Source organism: Medicago truncatula, chromosome 1, assembly GCF_003473485.1.
Source record: "Medicago truncatula cultivar Jemalong A17 chromosome 1, MtrunA17r5.0-ANR, whole genome shotgun sequence".
Taxonomy (NCBI): Eukaryota; Viridiplantae; Streptophyta; class Magnoliopsida; order Fabales; family Fabaceae; genus Medicago; species Medicago truncatula.
This window is the reverse complement of record NC_053042.1, coordinates 33,563,630-33,579,206: the sequence shown is the minus strand read 5'-3', so window position 1 is coordinate 33,579,206 and position 15,577 is coordinate 33,563,630. Positions and strand designations below refer to the sequence as shown.

The 15,577-nt window shown below is 31.2% G+C and overlaps 1 protein-coding gene across 1 annotated transcript; it reads right to left on the bottom strand.

Annotated features, from left to right (window-relative positions):
• Window positions 1–3,788: 3,788 nt before the first annotated feature.
• On the bottom strand, window positions 3,789–4,444 carry LOC25484141 (acanthoscurrin-1). The gene has a single exon (XM_013612906.3). It carries the CDS (start codon window positions 4,370–4,372, stop codon window positions 4,013–4,015), a length of 360 nt encoding a protein of 119 aa, XP_013468360.1. The 5' UTR covers window positions 4,373–4,444; the 3' UTR covers window positions 3,789–4,012.
• Window positions 4,445–15,577: the final 11,133 nt, after the last annotated feature.

The window sequence follows — 15,577 nt, the reverse complement described above, 5'->3', positions numbered from 1 at the left end:
TTTTGAACCACATGTTTTACTCCATTCTCTGTGACATTCGTACAACATTCCAGTAACAATTGCAAAAGGCCACAACAACTCGTTGATATGATATGGAGTGCTTTATCATCAACTTTGGTATATGACAAGTTCAAATGCTTAATCTTACTACAACATTTTAAAACTTGAGAAATAGTTTCTTCAGATACGTCCTTCCAATAGCTCAAATCAAGCACTTCCAAGTTGGGGAAAATGGAAGCAAACAATATGATGTTTTGATCTCTCAAGTATTGACAGCGAGCCAAACAAAGAGACTTTACTTTCGGGCTTACGACAGCAAAAGAATTAGAATCCTCCCCTCCTCCTCCTCCAATACTCTCATTCCCAATAGTTGTGTATTCCATTTTGATGTCACTAAGTGAAGGACAATTTATAACGAGCGAAAACAAAGCTGATTCTGTCAGCTTCCAACATCCAGTAAGGTTTATAGACACCAAATGAGCAAGAAACAAAGAGAACTCGGCAACATGTTGATCATTGAGAAACTTAGTGCGACTAAGATCCAAATGTTGTATATACGGAGAGTTGGATAACAGAGAGTTAATTCCATTAACATGATCCTCGACGTACGCGAACCCAGGCTGAGAGAGGTCGTACCAAACAGCAAAAAAAAAAAAAATTGGATACAATTTGTGCACTGTATTTCCGATGGATATGAATACAATATTTATTAATTTACATTGAGTTCCAAGATTTGGTGCAACGTAATTCGAGACATAGACTAATTTGCCATTTTGTTTGGTATGTACAGTATAATTACTTAAAAACTCTTTAAATTAATAATTATTAATTTATCGATAAATTAATAACTCTCTAAATTAATAAATTTCTCCGGTCCCGACATTATTAATTTAAAGAGTTTCTACTGTATATTGTATCCATGTACTCTCTTCTGTTTTTTTTTTTTGGGTACAGACTCTCTTCCGTCTTTAATACGAGTAAATTTAACATAAAAAACGATTCTTGTTGTAAGAAAATTTTATAATTTTTAAGATGCATTTATTGTGTAAAAGACTTTTTAAGCCTTTATTTAATTTTGTCTTTTTAATATTAGTGATATATTTAAGGGTCCTGCTAACCGGTGCCCCCAGGGCACTGGTTAAGCATACCATAAAAGGGAATTATTACCAAAAAAGGAAACTGTTTTTGACTTTATTATCAATTAATTATACAATTTCAATGCATTAACTACTATATAATTTCCTTTTTTATATCCTTAACCAGTGCCCCGGGGGCACCGGTTAGCATTTCCCTATATTTAATACTTCATAAATGTCTATAAGGATATATTTGTAAAAAGTTACAACAATTAATAATTGTTCTAATTTTGATGTTTTTCTTTTTCTTTTTCTTCTTATAATAAGAACCGCACGAAGTAGAAATATTTCTTTAATCTCGACGACATGGGTTTTTCGCATTTCTTTAAGGTGTTTTCTTGAAGGGTTTTTCATGTTAAAGTATTAATGTCTTTTGTGCATTTAATTTGTTATATTTGCTGTAATATTTTTAGGGAAATGATAGATACAGTGACAAATTTTATCAAGAAAATTTCAAGACAGTGTATTTGCTAACACCTTTCCTTAATTACATATCATTACCTCCTTTGATTTTCGGCAAATAACAAATTTAATTGGTTGAGACCTTTTCTTGACCAATTTTTGATAAAATCTCTCTAGATAAATAGGAATGCTCTTATTTTTATTGTTGCTATTTGGTCAATGCTATTTGTAACTTGTACTATTGTAGTATTTATGTTGTTATTTCCTTATCACATTGCTCATAAATTAAAGAATTGATATCTCATGTCAGTTTGCATTTATGCGACACAAGGAAACAGGTGAGTAGCTTACTTGAATACAGCACGCATTGATACTATTCTTGTTTCAAAGAAGCAAAATTTTGTTACACCATTTACATACATCCCATAACAACACCAAATTTGAAACTCCTTTTATTTTATTTGTTTCTTTTAGTGGACAGTAATCAAATAAAATTAAAGAAAAAAATAAACAGAAAACATAGTTCTTCAATTTGGTTTGTTCATCATAAAATAGAACCATAAGAATAAGATATGTATTTATAAAGTTCGAAAATAAACACAATTAGGCAGTGGAAAATATTGGTTAGTATTACTATTTAGTTGACCAAAGTAGTTTTTGTTTCATTCAATATGAATGTGACTTCCTAGTTGCTAGTTCGACAATATAAATGGCATTGCCATTCACGGTTAGTTAGCTGAGATATCTAACTGTTCATTAATTTCTACCCTTTACCAAGCGTATTGATACTTTAGCCTCACCATAATAAATTTACGGTTGAGAAAACACGGATGTCTAGTTTGTACCAAGAAATTTACACTAGAAACTTTTAAAAAAAAAAAACTACACTAGAAACTACCAAGTATGTAGAGAAAGGGAAATGATAGAAGTCATTGAAATACTATTCTGCTAGAAGCTGCTTATAAGAGAAAAGTAAAATGGAAATTAGAGCATATAAATTACGTCAAAGAATGCTCTAGACTAGACATATATAGCCAATGAAAATAACCGATTAACGAAGATGGTGTATCCATTTAGGTTGATCTGGTGGTGTTAGTTTGAGACCGTAAAATGTGTTCTCTTTGTGCCAATTATAATGGATAGTTTGACTTCTTTATCCGAAACGTGGGTCACAAGTTACATTTAACTTTTTTTTTTTTACAAAAGTTACGTTAAACCTATTAAACAAATTATAGTACGCATAGAATAAAATGTGTTTATGTTGATCATACATATTAGACTCTTCTTTTTTGCAACCGCATGTATATATTAGACTTTTTGATGCAAGCAATAGATAGGAAATTAGCAAATGTTTCAAATTAACCTGCAGGAGGTGGATATATGATGTCAGAATATAATTAAATGAAAGATCAACTATCAGAGATTTTTTTACAAAAGAGGACCACTACATATTTAAACATCAAAATCTCTTGGTCCAATTAATGTATTGGCATATTGTTCAACAACATACTGTAGCTCTTAAATTCGAATAAATTTCAATTTTTCATATCCTAGCTAACTTTTTTTGTCTAAAAAAACTAACTTTTTTGTCATTAAACTACTCCTATATTAGTGCTAATTCTACCAAAAATAAATAAATCTATTGTAGTACTAGTATTGGAGTAATCCTAACTATAGCTGTTCTTTTCACAAACCTTTGTAACATGATTTTAGCATAACAAAGCACTGGTTTTGTCATTATCACTTATATAAACTTTATTTAATTGTCTAAGTCCTAGTACTAGTATTGAAGATGATATTGCTCCTAAGTCCTAAGTTAGTATTTTGTTGATTTGGATATGCTTCATAAGAGGGAACTACATGCAAATTGTATTTTGCATTTTAAATATAAAAGGCTCACATTTTCCTTTGACTACAAAAAATAAAAGGCTTACTTTGAACATCTTGTTAAACTTTCAAAATTCTTCACTAGGCCAAAATTAATCTATCCAGGACATTGTCTCAGTTAGAGTCCAGCGCTAGCAACACTCGTTCTAACAATCTCAACTCGTATCAGCGTCTCAATTTAAACAAAATTGTTTCTTTTATCTCCATGTAAAAATTCACCCACAAGGTTGCATAACTTGCATTCTTCTACTCTTTACTTTCTTTCTTTTCATGTTTTCTTAATTATTTTTTGCTGACAGAATGACAATCATATAAAACCAGAAAATAAGACAGGAATGAGTTCTAGAGAAAAGCATGCACACATTGCAAATATATAAAAGTTCATATGCTTAAATTTTTAACATTTATAACTAATAAATAAACTTGTACGTTAGAAGTACACACACATTAGAAACCAAAATAATACTAGGAAGACTCTTCCTCTAGATGAAAAACCTAATAAAACACTAAAACATTGTGATAGCAATACTCCCAACTTTAATTTAGTTTCTTAAGAAAAGTAAATTGCATAGTAATTAACTTGTCACTCAAGGTTGACCAAAGCCACCACCACCAGCGCCGCCAAGTCCGGGGAGTCCACCAAAGCCACCAGCACCACCAAGTCCAGGGAGTCCACCAGCACCAGCACCAGCACCACCACCGATTCCTCCAAGTCCACCAGCACCACCAAGTCCAGGGAGTCCACCGAGTCCACCACCAGCATCACCAGCACCACCAAAGCCTACACCTCCAAAAGGCAGTCCATTGTTACCAATGCCTGAAAAAACACCAGCTCCAGTCATGTAATTCTTCTGATCCTTCAAACCATCTTCTCCAGCAGGCACATTTCTTGCATTTGTTGCAACCACAGCAAGAGCCAAAAACACCAAAATGCACCACTTAGCCATTTCTCTCTACACCTTTTTTTTTCCTCTCACTATTTCTAAACTTAAAGTTGATAGTATGTTCAAAAACAACGTAGAGGGTTCTCCTTTTAAAAAGGAGAAAAGAGGATACAGTTGGGTGGTTGGGTAAAAAGTAAATGAACTTCAATGCTATTGCAGAGTCTTTTAGCTGTCAATTAACAAGCACATTGTACCAAATATTACTGTTATAAAGTGTACGTATATGTTTTACTCCTATTTGTTTTTACTATCTTAAATAGATTAAAAGTTTATTTAATTTTTTGTTAATTATTTCTTTATATATTGCTGTTTGTTTGGAGCCTTTATTACACAAAGCCAAATCAAGATGACCCAATATGAGTGTGTGACCATCAGACCATGTTGATGCGATGGAGCATGCAAGGTCATATTCAGAATTGGATTCTCTTTGGTAACTGCTTTGAAAGTGGTCAGCAGTCCGATTTAGATCAACGACTAAGATCATTTTATTGTATAAAACTGATTGTGTGATATTGATTATCAATCAAATCTCAAATTAACGACTGAGATTAATTATTACGCAAAACCGTGTAGTATCTCGTATGATATAAAACAAATGAGAAAATGAGGATTTCTACATTTTTTAATTGGAACCGGACCAACATTTTTTTCCTACTATGTTTTTTTGCTATAATTTATTGGGAACAACTAAGAGGTATTCTTTTATAGTCACAAGACTAAGTAAATAGTGTTGGGACACACATACATAAAGAAATTATCCTCAAATTATTCAAAACAAATTATCAATTTCTTTTTTATTATTAAAAAAATACTTCTTTATATGTGTGTTCAAAACTATTTATTTGGTCTTATCATCATATTAAAATTCTTCAACGACTACTATGCCGTCGTTTTTGGATGAAAATAAAAACGTTTTTTATTCCAATCAACGTAACATGTCATTCAAGTGAACTCTCTCTATCACGGTAGCTTTTGTTTGTTTCTTTTAAATAAACTTATTAGAATTGATTATTACAACTTAAATTAACAAGAATATAATACAGAAATGTTTATATTTTTTTAAGGGGATAATTATTTATATTTTTGTAAAATGAGATCGTGTTAAAGAAAAATATTACACCATTGAGCTCCCAAAAAAATTTCGCAAACTGAATAGTGTTTCCAACAAGGCTTTGCCATTTAAGGTAACAGGGATGCTATATATCATGAAGAAAAAACTCACGAAACCGTTCCGATACAACATTCAACCAATTAAACTTGTTCCTTTCCACAAATCACGAGGGTCTTCTTGCTTTTTTTTTTTTTTTTTTGATAAAGAGGTCTCAAATAATTGTAAAATCCAATGGTTGTAATGTTGCCAAGTCACTCGGGAATGCTTTCACGAACACCGTTTCGCTAATACTAGCATTTTCCTTAAGGTAACAGGGATGTTATATATCACGAAGAAAAAACTCACGAAACCGTCCCGTTACAATTCAACCAATTAAACTTGTTCCTTTCCACAAATCACGAGGGTCTTCTTGTTTTTTTTTTTTTTTTTTTTGATAAAGAGGTCTCAAATAATTGTAAAATCCAATGGTTGTAATGTTGCCAAGTCACTCGGGAATGCTTTCACGAACACCGTTTCGCTAATACTAGCATTTTCCTTAAGGTAACAGGGATGCTATATATCACGAAGAAAAAACTCACGAAACCGTCCCGATACAACATTCAACCAATTAAACTTGTTCCTTTCCACAAATCACGAGGATCTTGCTTTGATTTTTTTTTATTTTTATAAAGAGGTCTCAAATAATTGTAAAATCCAATGGTTGTAATGTTGCTAAGTAGGAAAGACAGATTATCTTCTCTGTGAGATTGCCGTGGTCGTCGTCCTCTTATATAGTTGTAGTTCACATTCTTCAATGCAAAGTTTCATATGGCGACAATGTAGTTCACATTTCTGTATTATATTCTCACTGCAAATAATATACGTAATATATAACATTACCTTGGTTGATCGAGCAATGTAATGTTATATATTACGTATATTATTTTGATTCTTTCACTCGGGTTTCTTTTTTAAGTTTTTTTTTAAGATGAGATATTATTATCTAAAATTTCACAATCTAAATACATTGTTAGGTTTGGAGTCTGAAGTATAAACCATGTGCCCTTTGTTGATGATTTTAGTCTACAAAGATGTGGATCTATTTGATTAGCAAATTAAAAGAAAGAATGAAGTGGTTGAAAACAAAAATGGATAAAACTTAAAAGGATTCTTAATCCAAATTGGATTTCTTAAATTCATTTGTGAACATGGAAAGTGATTAAAACCATATAAAATTGTTACGTGTGACATGTTGAGAGGAATAGTGTCTCGTGTTGAACCAACCCCAACCTTCCTCCAACCATTTACTAAAGTATATATGTTATATATATTCCATCAAAGGATGTTCAAAGAATGAGAATCCTTGCACTTCTCTTTCGCTAAACGAATGTGTTGTTAATTGGCTTTAAATTTGTGGTTGTGGTTTGGAAGAACAGAGAAATCGTGATACGATTTCATCAACGTGTCACGATTTTCAGGCAGTGAGCATGGTTTGCAGGGTGCTCAATCGTGTCACGATTTTGGAAAAAACGTTATACGATTTTCAAATTTGTTGGGTACGTTTTTCAGGATAAGGTTGGTCGTACCTTGGGTCGTACACACCAATCGTGTCACGATTTGGACAAACGTGACATGATTTTGACAGCTGAAGACTGCTATATAAGTGTTTTTGTGCAGATTTTGAAGGAGAGCTTGAAAAGAGAGAAACTTGGATTACAAAGGAGGTAACTTTAGGGTTGAGTGTCTTTGTAGTGAGGATCTTTTGGGTTGGGAAACATTGTAAACACCTTGGGTAGTGAGATTTCACCATTGGAAGGATCAAAAAGTTTCCTTTTGTGTTTTCTCTTAGGATTCATTATTGAGAGTGTGGGTGACACAAAATGGGTAGAAATTAGGTCTTGTTCTTGTGTAAGCTTATAAGTTAATTTCTTGTAATTCTTTTGTAACACTTTCATCATAGTGGATTGGAGTGCTGCTCTCTCCCCCAGATTAGGTCATATTGGACCGAACTGGGTCAAAAATCTTGGTGTGTTTGTTCCTTTCTTTCATTGCTTATCTTTATTGCTTTGATTATGCTTGTGGTGTTGCTCTACACTTAGATCTAAGTCTGTTTTTTGTTGTTGTTGATTATAGACACTTTATTCATTGATTACCACTTCCTTTGCTCCACACATCTTTGTTATTCATTGGTGTGATTTTTGTCCGAATTCACAACAGTATGAATGGAATAACTCAAGTATTCAAGTTGAGTTAGAATATATTGAGAAGTATTGAACCCCACGAGAGAGTCATTTATATAAGGTATGTCGAGGAAGAACCAAGTTTTCCAATGCGTTAAAAGAAATACAAAAGAACAATTTATAAAAATGAGAGGAAGAAGATAACTTTGATTTTGAGAAAGAAAGCAGTTGATATATAATCGCCCTTATTGAGCATTGTTGGTAGTTGAGGAGAAGATCATTAAAACTTTATCATGAGTAACAAAAAATTATTCCGACAGTCCTAGGAAAATGTTTTAGCCAATCAAAGGTCTGCATGTCCATAAATTATGAGGGTGATGGGTGAAATATAAGAAATATATTCAACTCCTATACAATCGTGAAACTCTCGCTATCTTATTCCTCACTATATTTTTCATATTAAAAATTGGAGGGAGTAGTTAAATAACAACTAAATCAAGTAAATGTAATTTAATTAATACTTTCACATTGGCCACATTGAAAATTTACAAGTGTAATTAATTACCCTCTCATGATATCAATCAATTAAAATGTAATATACAGTAGAAACTTTTTAAATTAATACTCGGTAAATTAATAAACTCTCTAAAATAATAAATTTGTCCGGTCCCGACTTGGGCCAGTGTAAAAAATTGAATAATTCGATAAAATAATAAGATAATAATTTTTTGGGAGATCCCTCAAGAAAATCATAAATTAATAATTCATAGAAACTGAAAAAAAATATATTACACTTTGTTGAAATATGATTCAATAGTTGTTTGTTTTCCTTTAAAGTTCAAGTATGTTTGGAGCTCATCTCTAACTTTTCTTATTGCATCCAATAGCTGAGGTGTTGTATTTTTGTATTGTATCATAAAGTTGTGAAGAGTGTTCGACGCCATAAGTGCTTCCTTTCGCGTAACAGGCTCCAAAGACACCGTATCATCTTCGTCGTCATCCTCTGCATTGTTCTCAATGATAGTACGCACAATATCTTCTAAACTCTGAACCTCCGAACATGCTTCATTTTCACCTAGGTAGTTCATTAGATTGTGTCTTTTGATCTCCGCTCTTCCCTTTTCTATTTCAGCAGAGAGATAGTCATTTGACCGAAGTGTGTTTGATATTGTTCCTTGACTAACTTTCAACTGAAATTTTCCCTCAAGCCATCTCTGCAAGTCTTTTTGTGTGCTTACAGGATTATCTCTCTTGTACTCGCACAACTCCTTACGTATTTGATCTGACATAGTTGATTTTGCAACACCTTTTAGATGAGAAGCCATCTCGTGAGTGAGATATGGTTTGAATACTTTTAACACATTCATGTAATTTATATATGCCAAACTTGCTTAAGAATACATTGAACATTCCACTTGTTTACATTTACTATACACTTCAAAAGTCAAAAGTCATATTTCCAATGAATATGAATACAATATTTATTAATTTACATTGAGTCCCAAGATTTGGTGCAACGTAATTCTAAGAGACATATACTAATTTGCCTTTTTATTTGGTATGTACAGTATAATTACTTAAAAACTCTTTAAATTAATAATTATTAATTTATCGATAAATTAATAACTCTCTAAATTAATAAATTTCTCCGATTCCAACATTATTAATTTATAGAGTTTCTACTGTATATAGGCAGCATTAAATGTCCAATAAATGAGTCATTTTTTTCTAAAAATAAAAGAGTTAATCATAAGGTAACTTTTAATACTTTTAACTTTTATTTAATTATATTAAGATGTTCAATCTTAATTAATTTACACTACAAGACTTATAACAAATAAAATTTTACATCAAATTTCTTTCATCTTGATGTCCTTAAATTCATCACTAACATTCATAAAATTTCTTCCATTCAGAACCCAGAACACCCCAAACGTGAGAACAAAAACATTCCCTTCATTCAAATTTCTTCTTCTTTATTCTTCCCTATTGATCAATTCTTGTTTCTTTTTCATTCTTCTTCCCATTTTGATTGTTCAATTTTGCCGTTTCAAACTGCCGCAATATCCAATTATAGTGAGAATTGTCGTTGTTTTTAGAACCGTGTCAGGTATCGTGACTTGATTTTTTTTTTTATTTAAGCAGTCAACCTAATAAAATATGTTAACACACATAGACCAACCTCACTATCAGCCAAAGCCTCTAATTCCAAACAAACAAACAAAAGCCTCATAACATAACCATTTCAGCAGCAAGCGAAAAAATGCTAGCAAACTCCCACAACATCACAGCAGCAACACCTGCTAGCAGTCCTCAAAGTACAACAGATGACTTACTCAATTGTAATAATTAACTACCTCACAACCAAGAAAAATCAAATCAAAAAGAAAAATCAAGTCACTGTACCTGACGTGGTTATGGAAATAACGACAATTATCACGATATTTGAAATCAAACGAACGACGACGATTCTCACGAAAATTGAAAACTGCGACAATTTAGAACGATAAAATTGAACAATTAAAATGGGAAGAAGAATGAAAAATAAACAAGAATTGATCAATAGGGAAGAATAAAGAAGAAGAAATTTGAATGAAGGGAATGTTTTTGTTCTCACGTTCGGGGTGTTCTGGATTCTGGAATAGAAGAAATTTTATGAATGAAATTGATAAATTTAAGGACATTCAAATGAAAGAACTTTGATGTGAAATTTTAATTGTTCTAAGCCAGTCTTGTAGTGTAAATTAATTAAGATTGAACACCTAAATATAATTAAGGCAAGATTACATTAGGGGTCCTTTATCTTATTTAGTTGTAACACTTTGGTTCTTTATCTTTATTTTTTTTCCATTTAGGTCCTTTATTTCTCTTAAAAGCACATATACATCTTTTTTCTCATTTTTTTATTAAAAAATACATAATTTTATTTTTTTAAATATGTTTTATTAAAAATGAAAAAAAAATCCAAAAATATGATGAAGATGTTCATCATCTTCATCTTCTTCCTTTGAATCTTCATCATCTTCTTTAAATAAATAAAAAAATCTACTTAAATATATCCCCAAATATCGTGAATTAATGTTATATTCATCTCAATCTTCTTTTAAACACAAAAATCAAAACCTTAATTTCACAAAAGTTGCAAGGCGGATGGTGGAGGCTCTGTCACTATCGGAAGTGTTAGGCTTTACGAAAGTTAAGGTTGTTCTTGAAACAACAAAATTGATATGCAAAGTTGCTCTCAATTTTGGGGTTATTTTTATGTCAGGTTTGAATATTGAGTTTGAAAATAATAATAATAATAATATACAGTGTGACAATTTATATAACTAAATCTTTTTTTTTTTTGTGATGAAACTAAATCTCTTTCTTTATAGGGTTTTGATTAATTTTTGTGTTTAAAAGAAGATTTGAGGTGAACATAACTTTAATTCGTGTAGATTTTTTTTTATTCAATGAAGATTCAAAGAAAGAAGATGAAGGTGATGAACATCTTCATCATATTTCTGGATTTTTTTCATTTTAAAAAATAAAATTATGTATTTTTTTAATAAAAAAAAAATGAGAAAAATGATGTATATGTGCTTTTATAAGATATAAAAGACCTAAACGGAAAATAATAAAGATAAAGGATCAAAGGGTTAAAAATAAATAAGATAAAGGACCTCTAATGTAATTTTGTCTATAATTAAATAAAAATTAAAAGTATTTTTTTTAAGGATAAAAATTAAAAGTATTAAAAGTTACCTTATGATTAAAATTAATTTTTTTTTTTAGAAAAAAATTGACTCATTTATTTGACATTTAACGTTGTCAATGTATATTATATTTTGATTGGTTGATATCATGAGACGGTAAATGTCCTCTAAATAACAGAGGGTAATCTAAAAAAAACATTTTGTTAAACCTTGGCTCCGTTTAGTATTAAGGCTATAAATACCATGTTTTACACTTTTACTTTTCACAAGCTCAAAACCTTTTCTTTCTTCTCTCTTTTCACGGTGTTTCTTTTTGCATTTCTCTTCAACACTTTGGAAACTTGGTTTCATTTTTACAAAATTTTCAACAAGACCTTTGTTTTAACTACGAAAGACCTATAGAGGTATACCCTCAACCCAACCGTGATTGGCACAACCGTGTCATTCCACCAACGTGCTTGGTAAAAGGGGAAACACAAGTTTTCTAATATTTTCCATATGTGTATTAGATGCAACACGAGCCCTCTCTCTAGAATTTAGACTTCCATTTCGTTATGTTTTCCCTCCAAATGACCCCTCAACATTTGTTGTAGCTTGCCATATTCAACCATGTTGCTCATTTTTCTTATCTTTCACTACAAAGGAGTAAAGTAGGGTGAAAACATAATTTGTACCTTTATGATCTCATATATCACATCAGATCTCTTCATCTAACAACGACTCTCTAGAGGTGAAATATAATTTTTCTTGAAAGGTCCCTAAAAATAAAATCCTTGAAAGGTGTAGACAAAATGAAGTCTAAAACTAAGGTTATGCCGATATTTTGTTATTGGATGTAGTGCTTCATATTATTTACTATAATTATTTATTTATCAATTAGATATACAAAAATTATGAATGTCATTGAAACTCAGTATCACTCAAGTATTTCCCCTTCATATTTACATTTTCACTTGATTTTGCTCTTTCAACGAGTTTAGAGTCAAAAGTATGGGGAATTTGAGAGGAAGAGAAATGATAGTAATATTTTTTTTCAACACTCATTCTAATTTTTTTTTTAATTGGATGAAACATATGTGTGTCCCACCATTTTATGTGGATCCCATTTTTAAAATATGGGACACATATTTGTTTCGTCCAATTAAAAAGAGAGTGTTTAAGTGATTGTAAAAAATAGAGTGTTAGCTAACAATTCTTGTGAAAGTGAAAATAACTGCAAGAGGGAGATGGAGAGATAATTAATTTCTAAAGCATGAAACTTCTATTTTAGTGAATTGCTATAATTTTAAAATATGAAACTTAGTAAGAGAGCTGTAACTTTTTATGAGATAAAATGTAATTTATAGGGTTTTTTATGTCTTATGACCGGATGATCTGGTTCAAACTAACACAAATGGGGTTGCTTCAAGTTTGATAGAAAAGCTACAAAAATTTATCCAACAATAATCAATAAGAATTGGATTGAATCGGATAGTGAATTAAGTCCAATCAGATAGCGAATTAAGTTAAAATTGATCCAACTCATTATACTTTTTTTGTTTAATTACAATTTTGATCTCTTATTTTCATAATTTTTCTTTATTTTAAAATTTAACAATTTGAGTCCTCTATCAAATATTTGATCAAAAAATGAAGATATGGCATGTTTTAAATGAAAATTTTAATAAAATTATCTTACAATAACATCAATATTGATATTTTTTTAATCATCATATCATATATCACATCATTTAAAACATATCGTATTATTATTGTTTAGTTCAACAATACGAAGTAGTGGCTATTAGAGACCAAATCATCAAAATTTTGAAGATGATAGGATCAAAACTACAATTAAACCTGACTGTTTTTTAAGTTATATAAATAAAAATGCAAAAACAATATTGTATTTGGAAAGAAATGAGTAAAAAAACTTTGTACTAAAAATGAGAGAGAAATGAGCCATAAAGTTGCCCTTAATGAGAGCTCAAAGGCCGTATTGGCCATTTTGTAGGACGTATTTGGCCAGGGTTATGTTATCCTGGATTGGATTGTATTGTACCTCGTATAGGTGACAATATTATTTTTCCTTTAATATATATCCTCATACTTTTTTTTATGTCGCACCAATATTTTCTTCTTATCTCCTACGTATCTAACAATTTTTTTCAATGACCTGTCTAACAAATATTATTTTCAGACAGCACACGTGAGATTTTCATTTTTTATAAATAAAATTCTATAGGAAAAAGTACTTGTATGTAATATTGTGAACATGGTCTATCTAATAAACTTGCGTTTTACATTATAAAAAATAAATAAATAAATAAATAAAAAAAAAAATAAGAATACCTGCCTTTTATAAGAGCTCAAAGGCCGTATTAGCCGGTCTTGACTCTTGACTCTTGACCAGGATGGGTTTGTATTTGTACAGTTGTATTGTACCTACCACGAATACGATATCGTGCTTATATACGAAGATGGTCCATTCAAAAATATTATTAATAAAAAAATATATATATTACACTTTGGATCTCATTATTTATCAAGGAAAAACAAGAGATGACATAATTTATCAAACTCCGCATAAAATTTGCTTCATTATGCGTGTTTAAAAAATATTAAAACTTCAAGTTAATTGTTGTGAAACGGTTAGAATAAGAACAAAATTAAAGAGAAGTGGAGAATGAGAGAGAAGAAAAAGGATTATATTATCGTTTTGTGATGTATAATTATGTTACATGTGATTTTTATTTATAGAGAAGTACAATGATATGATTTAAGAGATCAATAATTAAAGGATAAATATAAAAAATGTGTGACTTAGAAAATAAGTAACATGATGTCACTTCAGATATAAGTACAAGAGTTTGTAATGTTCTTCATCTGATTAGGTTTTCTTGCGTTTTGATCATTTTATGGAAATCTCCCTTTTGTGTAGTTGGGGCTGCCTATAGGTGGTGATGCGTGTCGGTTGTCTTTTTGGGACCCTCTGATTCACCGGATCAAAACTAGACTGTCGGGGTGGAAATCTAAACATTTATCTTTCGGCGGTCGCTTGGTTCTGTTGAAATCTGTTCTGTCATCTATGCCGGTTTATGCTCTTTCTTTCTTCAAGGCTCCTTCAGGTATCGTCTCCTCTATTGAATCTATTTTAATTTATTTAATTTTTTTTTTTGGGGGGGGGGGGGGGGGTGACGACCACAAAAATTAATTTGGGTTGACTGGAATTCTGTTTGTTTGAGAAAGGAGGTTGGTGGTTTGGGGTGAGGAGAATTAGGGAGTTTAATAGTGCATTATTAAGAATGTGGTGTTGGCGGTTGTTGACTGAAAAGGAGAGTTTGTGGTATAGGGTGTTGGTTGCAAAATATGGTGAGGAGGGAGGTGATGACAGTCTGTCATTCCACATTTATAGAGTCTTTTTATGATATTTTTGAGTTCACAAGCAAACTTAAGCAGCAAAAAAAGCAAGAAAAATAGAAGACTTTGAAGAAAGTAAAATCGTGTCACGATTGTTGAAAACGTATCACGATTTGGAGCACAGGATGAGATTCATTCGACATTGGCTAAAACGTGTTACGATGGCTATTTCGTGACATGATTTTAGGGACATGTGGCACAAGGAAAGAAATAAACGCAAGAGAAAATATGATCAAAAAGAGCAAAACAGAAGGTGTCAAGAAGCAATGGATTTAAGAATTCATATGGGCTTATGTTTGATCCAAGAAAAGAAAGAAAAACGTGACATGCATGGGGAGAAAGAAAGAAAGAAACTAGGTTACATGAACCTATAAAAGGAAGCAAGGCACATCACAAAGAGGTGGTTTTTGGCACATAACAAATTCACGTTTTTGCACACAGGAGCCAATTCACGTTTGAGAACAAAAGGGAGGCACATCACGAGAAAAATAGACATGGAGGCATCACGTTTTGCTTCATAGGGAGGAGATAAAGGAGAAAATGGAAGCATCATCTCAACGACGGTGCATGAGTCTTCTTCGGTTAATTTTCTTTACTATGTCGTTTATTTATTTCATCATGTTTAGCTAATTTTTAGAGGTTAGGTTTGAAATGATTCTTTGTAACTCTAATTGAACCATATTGCTGTGAAACTCTATTTATTTTGAATGACAATTTAGTTTTTATTCAATTAAATTGTTCTTAATGTTTTTTATATCCTGATCAAATATAAACATGATTTAGTGTGAACGAATGACTACTGACCCTAACTTTCGACTTAGACCTAATTGAATTGTTCTAA

Bases quoted from the DNA above. Each gene is read 5' to 3' on its own strand.
- LOC25484141 (XM_013612906.3), bottom strand. From the start codon at position 4,372: ATGGCTAAGTGGTGCATTTTGGTGTTTTTGGCTCTTGCTGTGGTTGCA.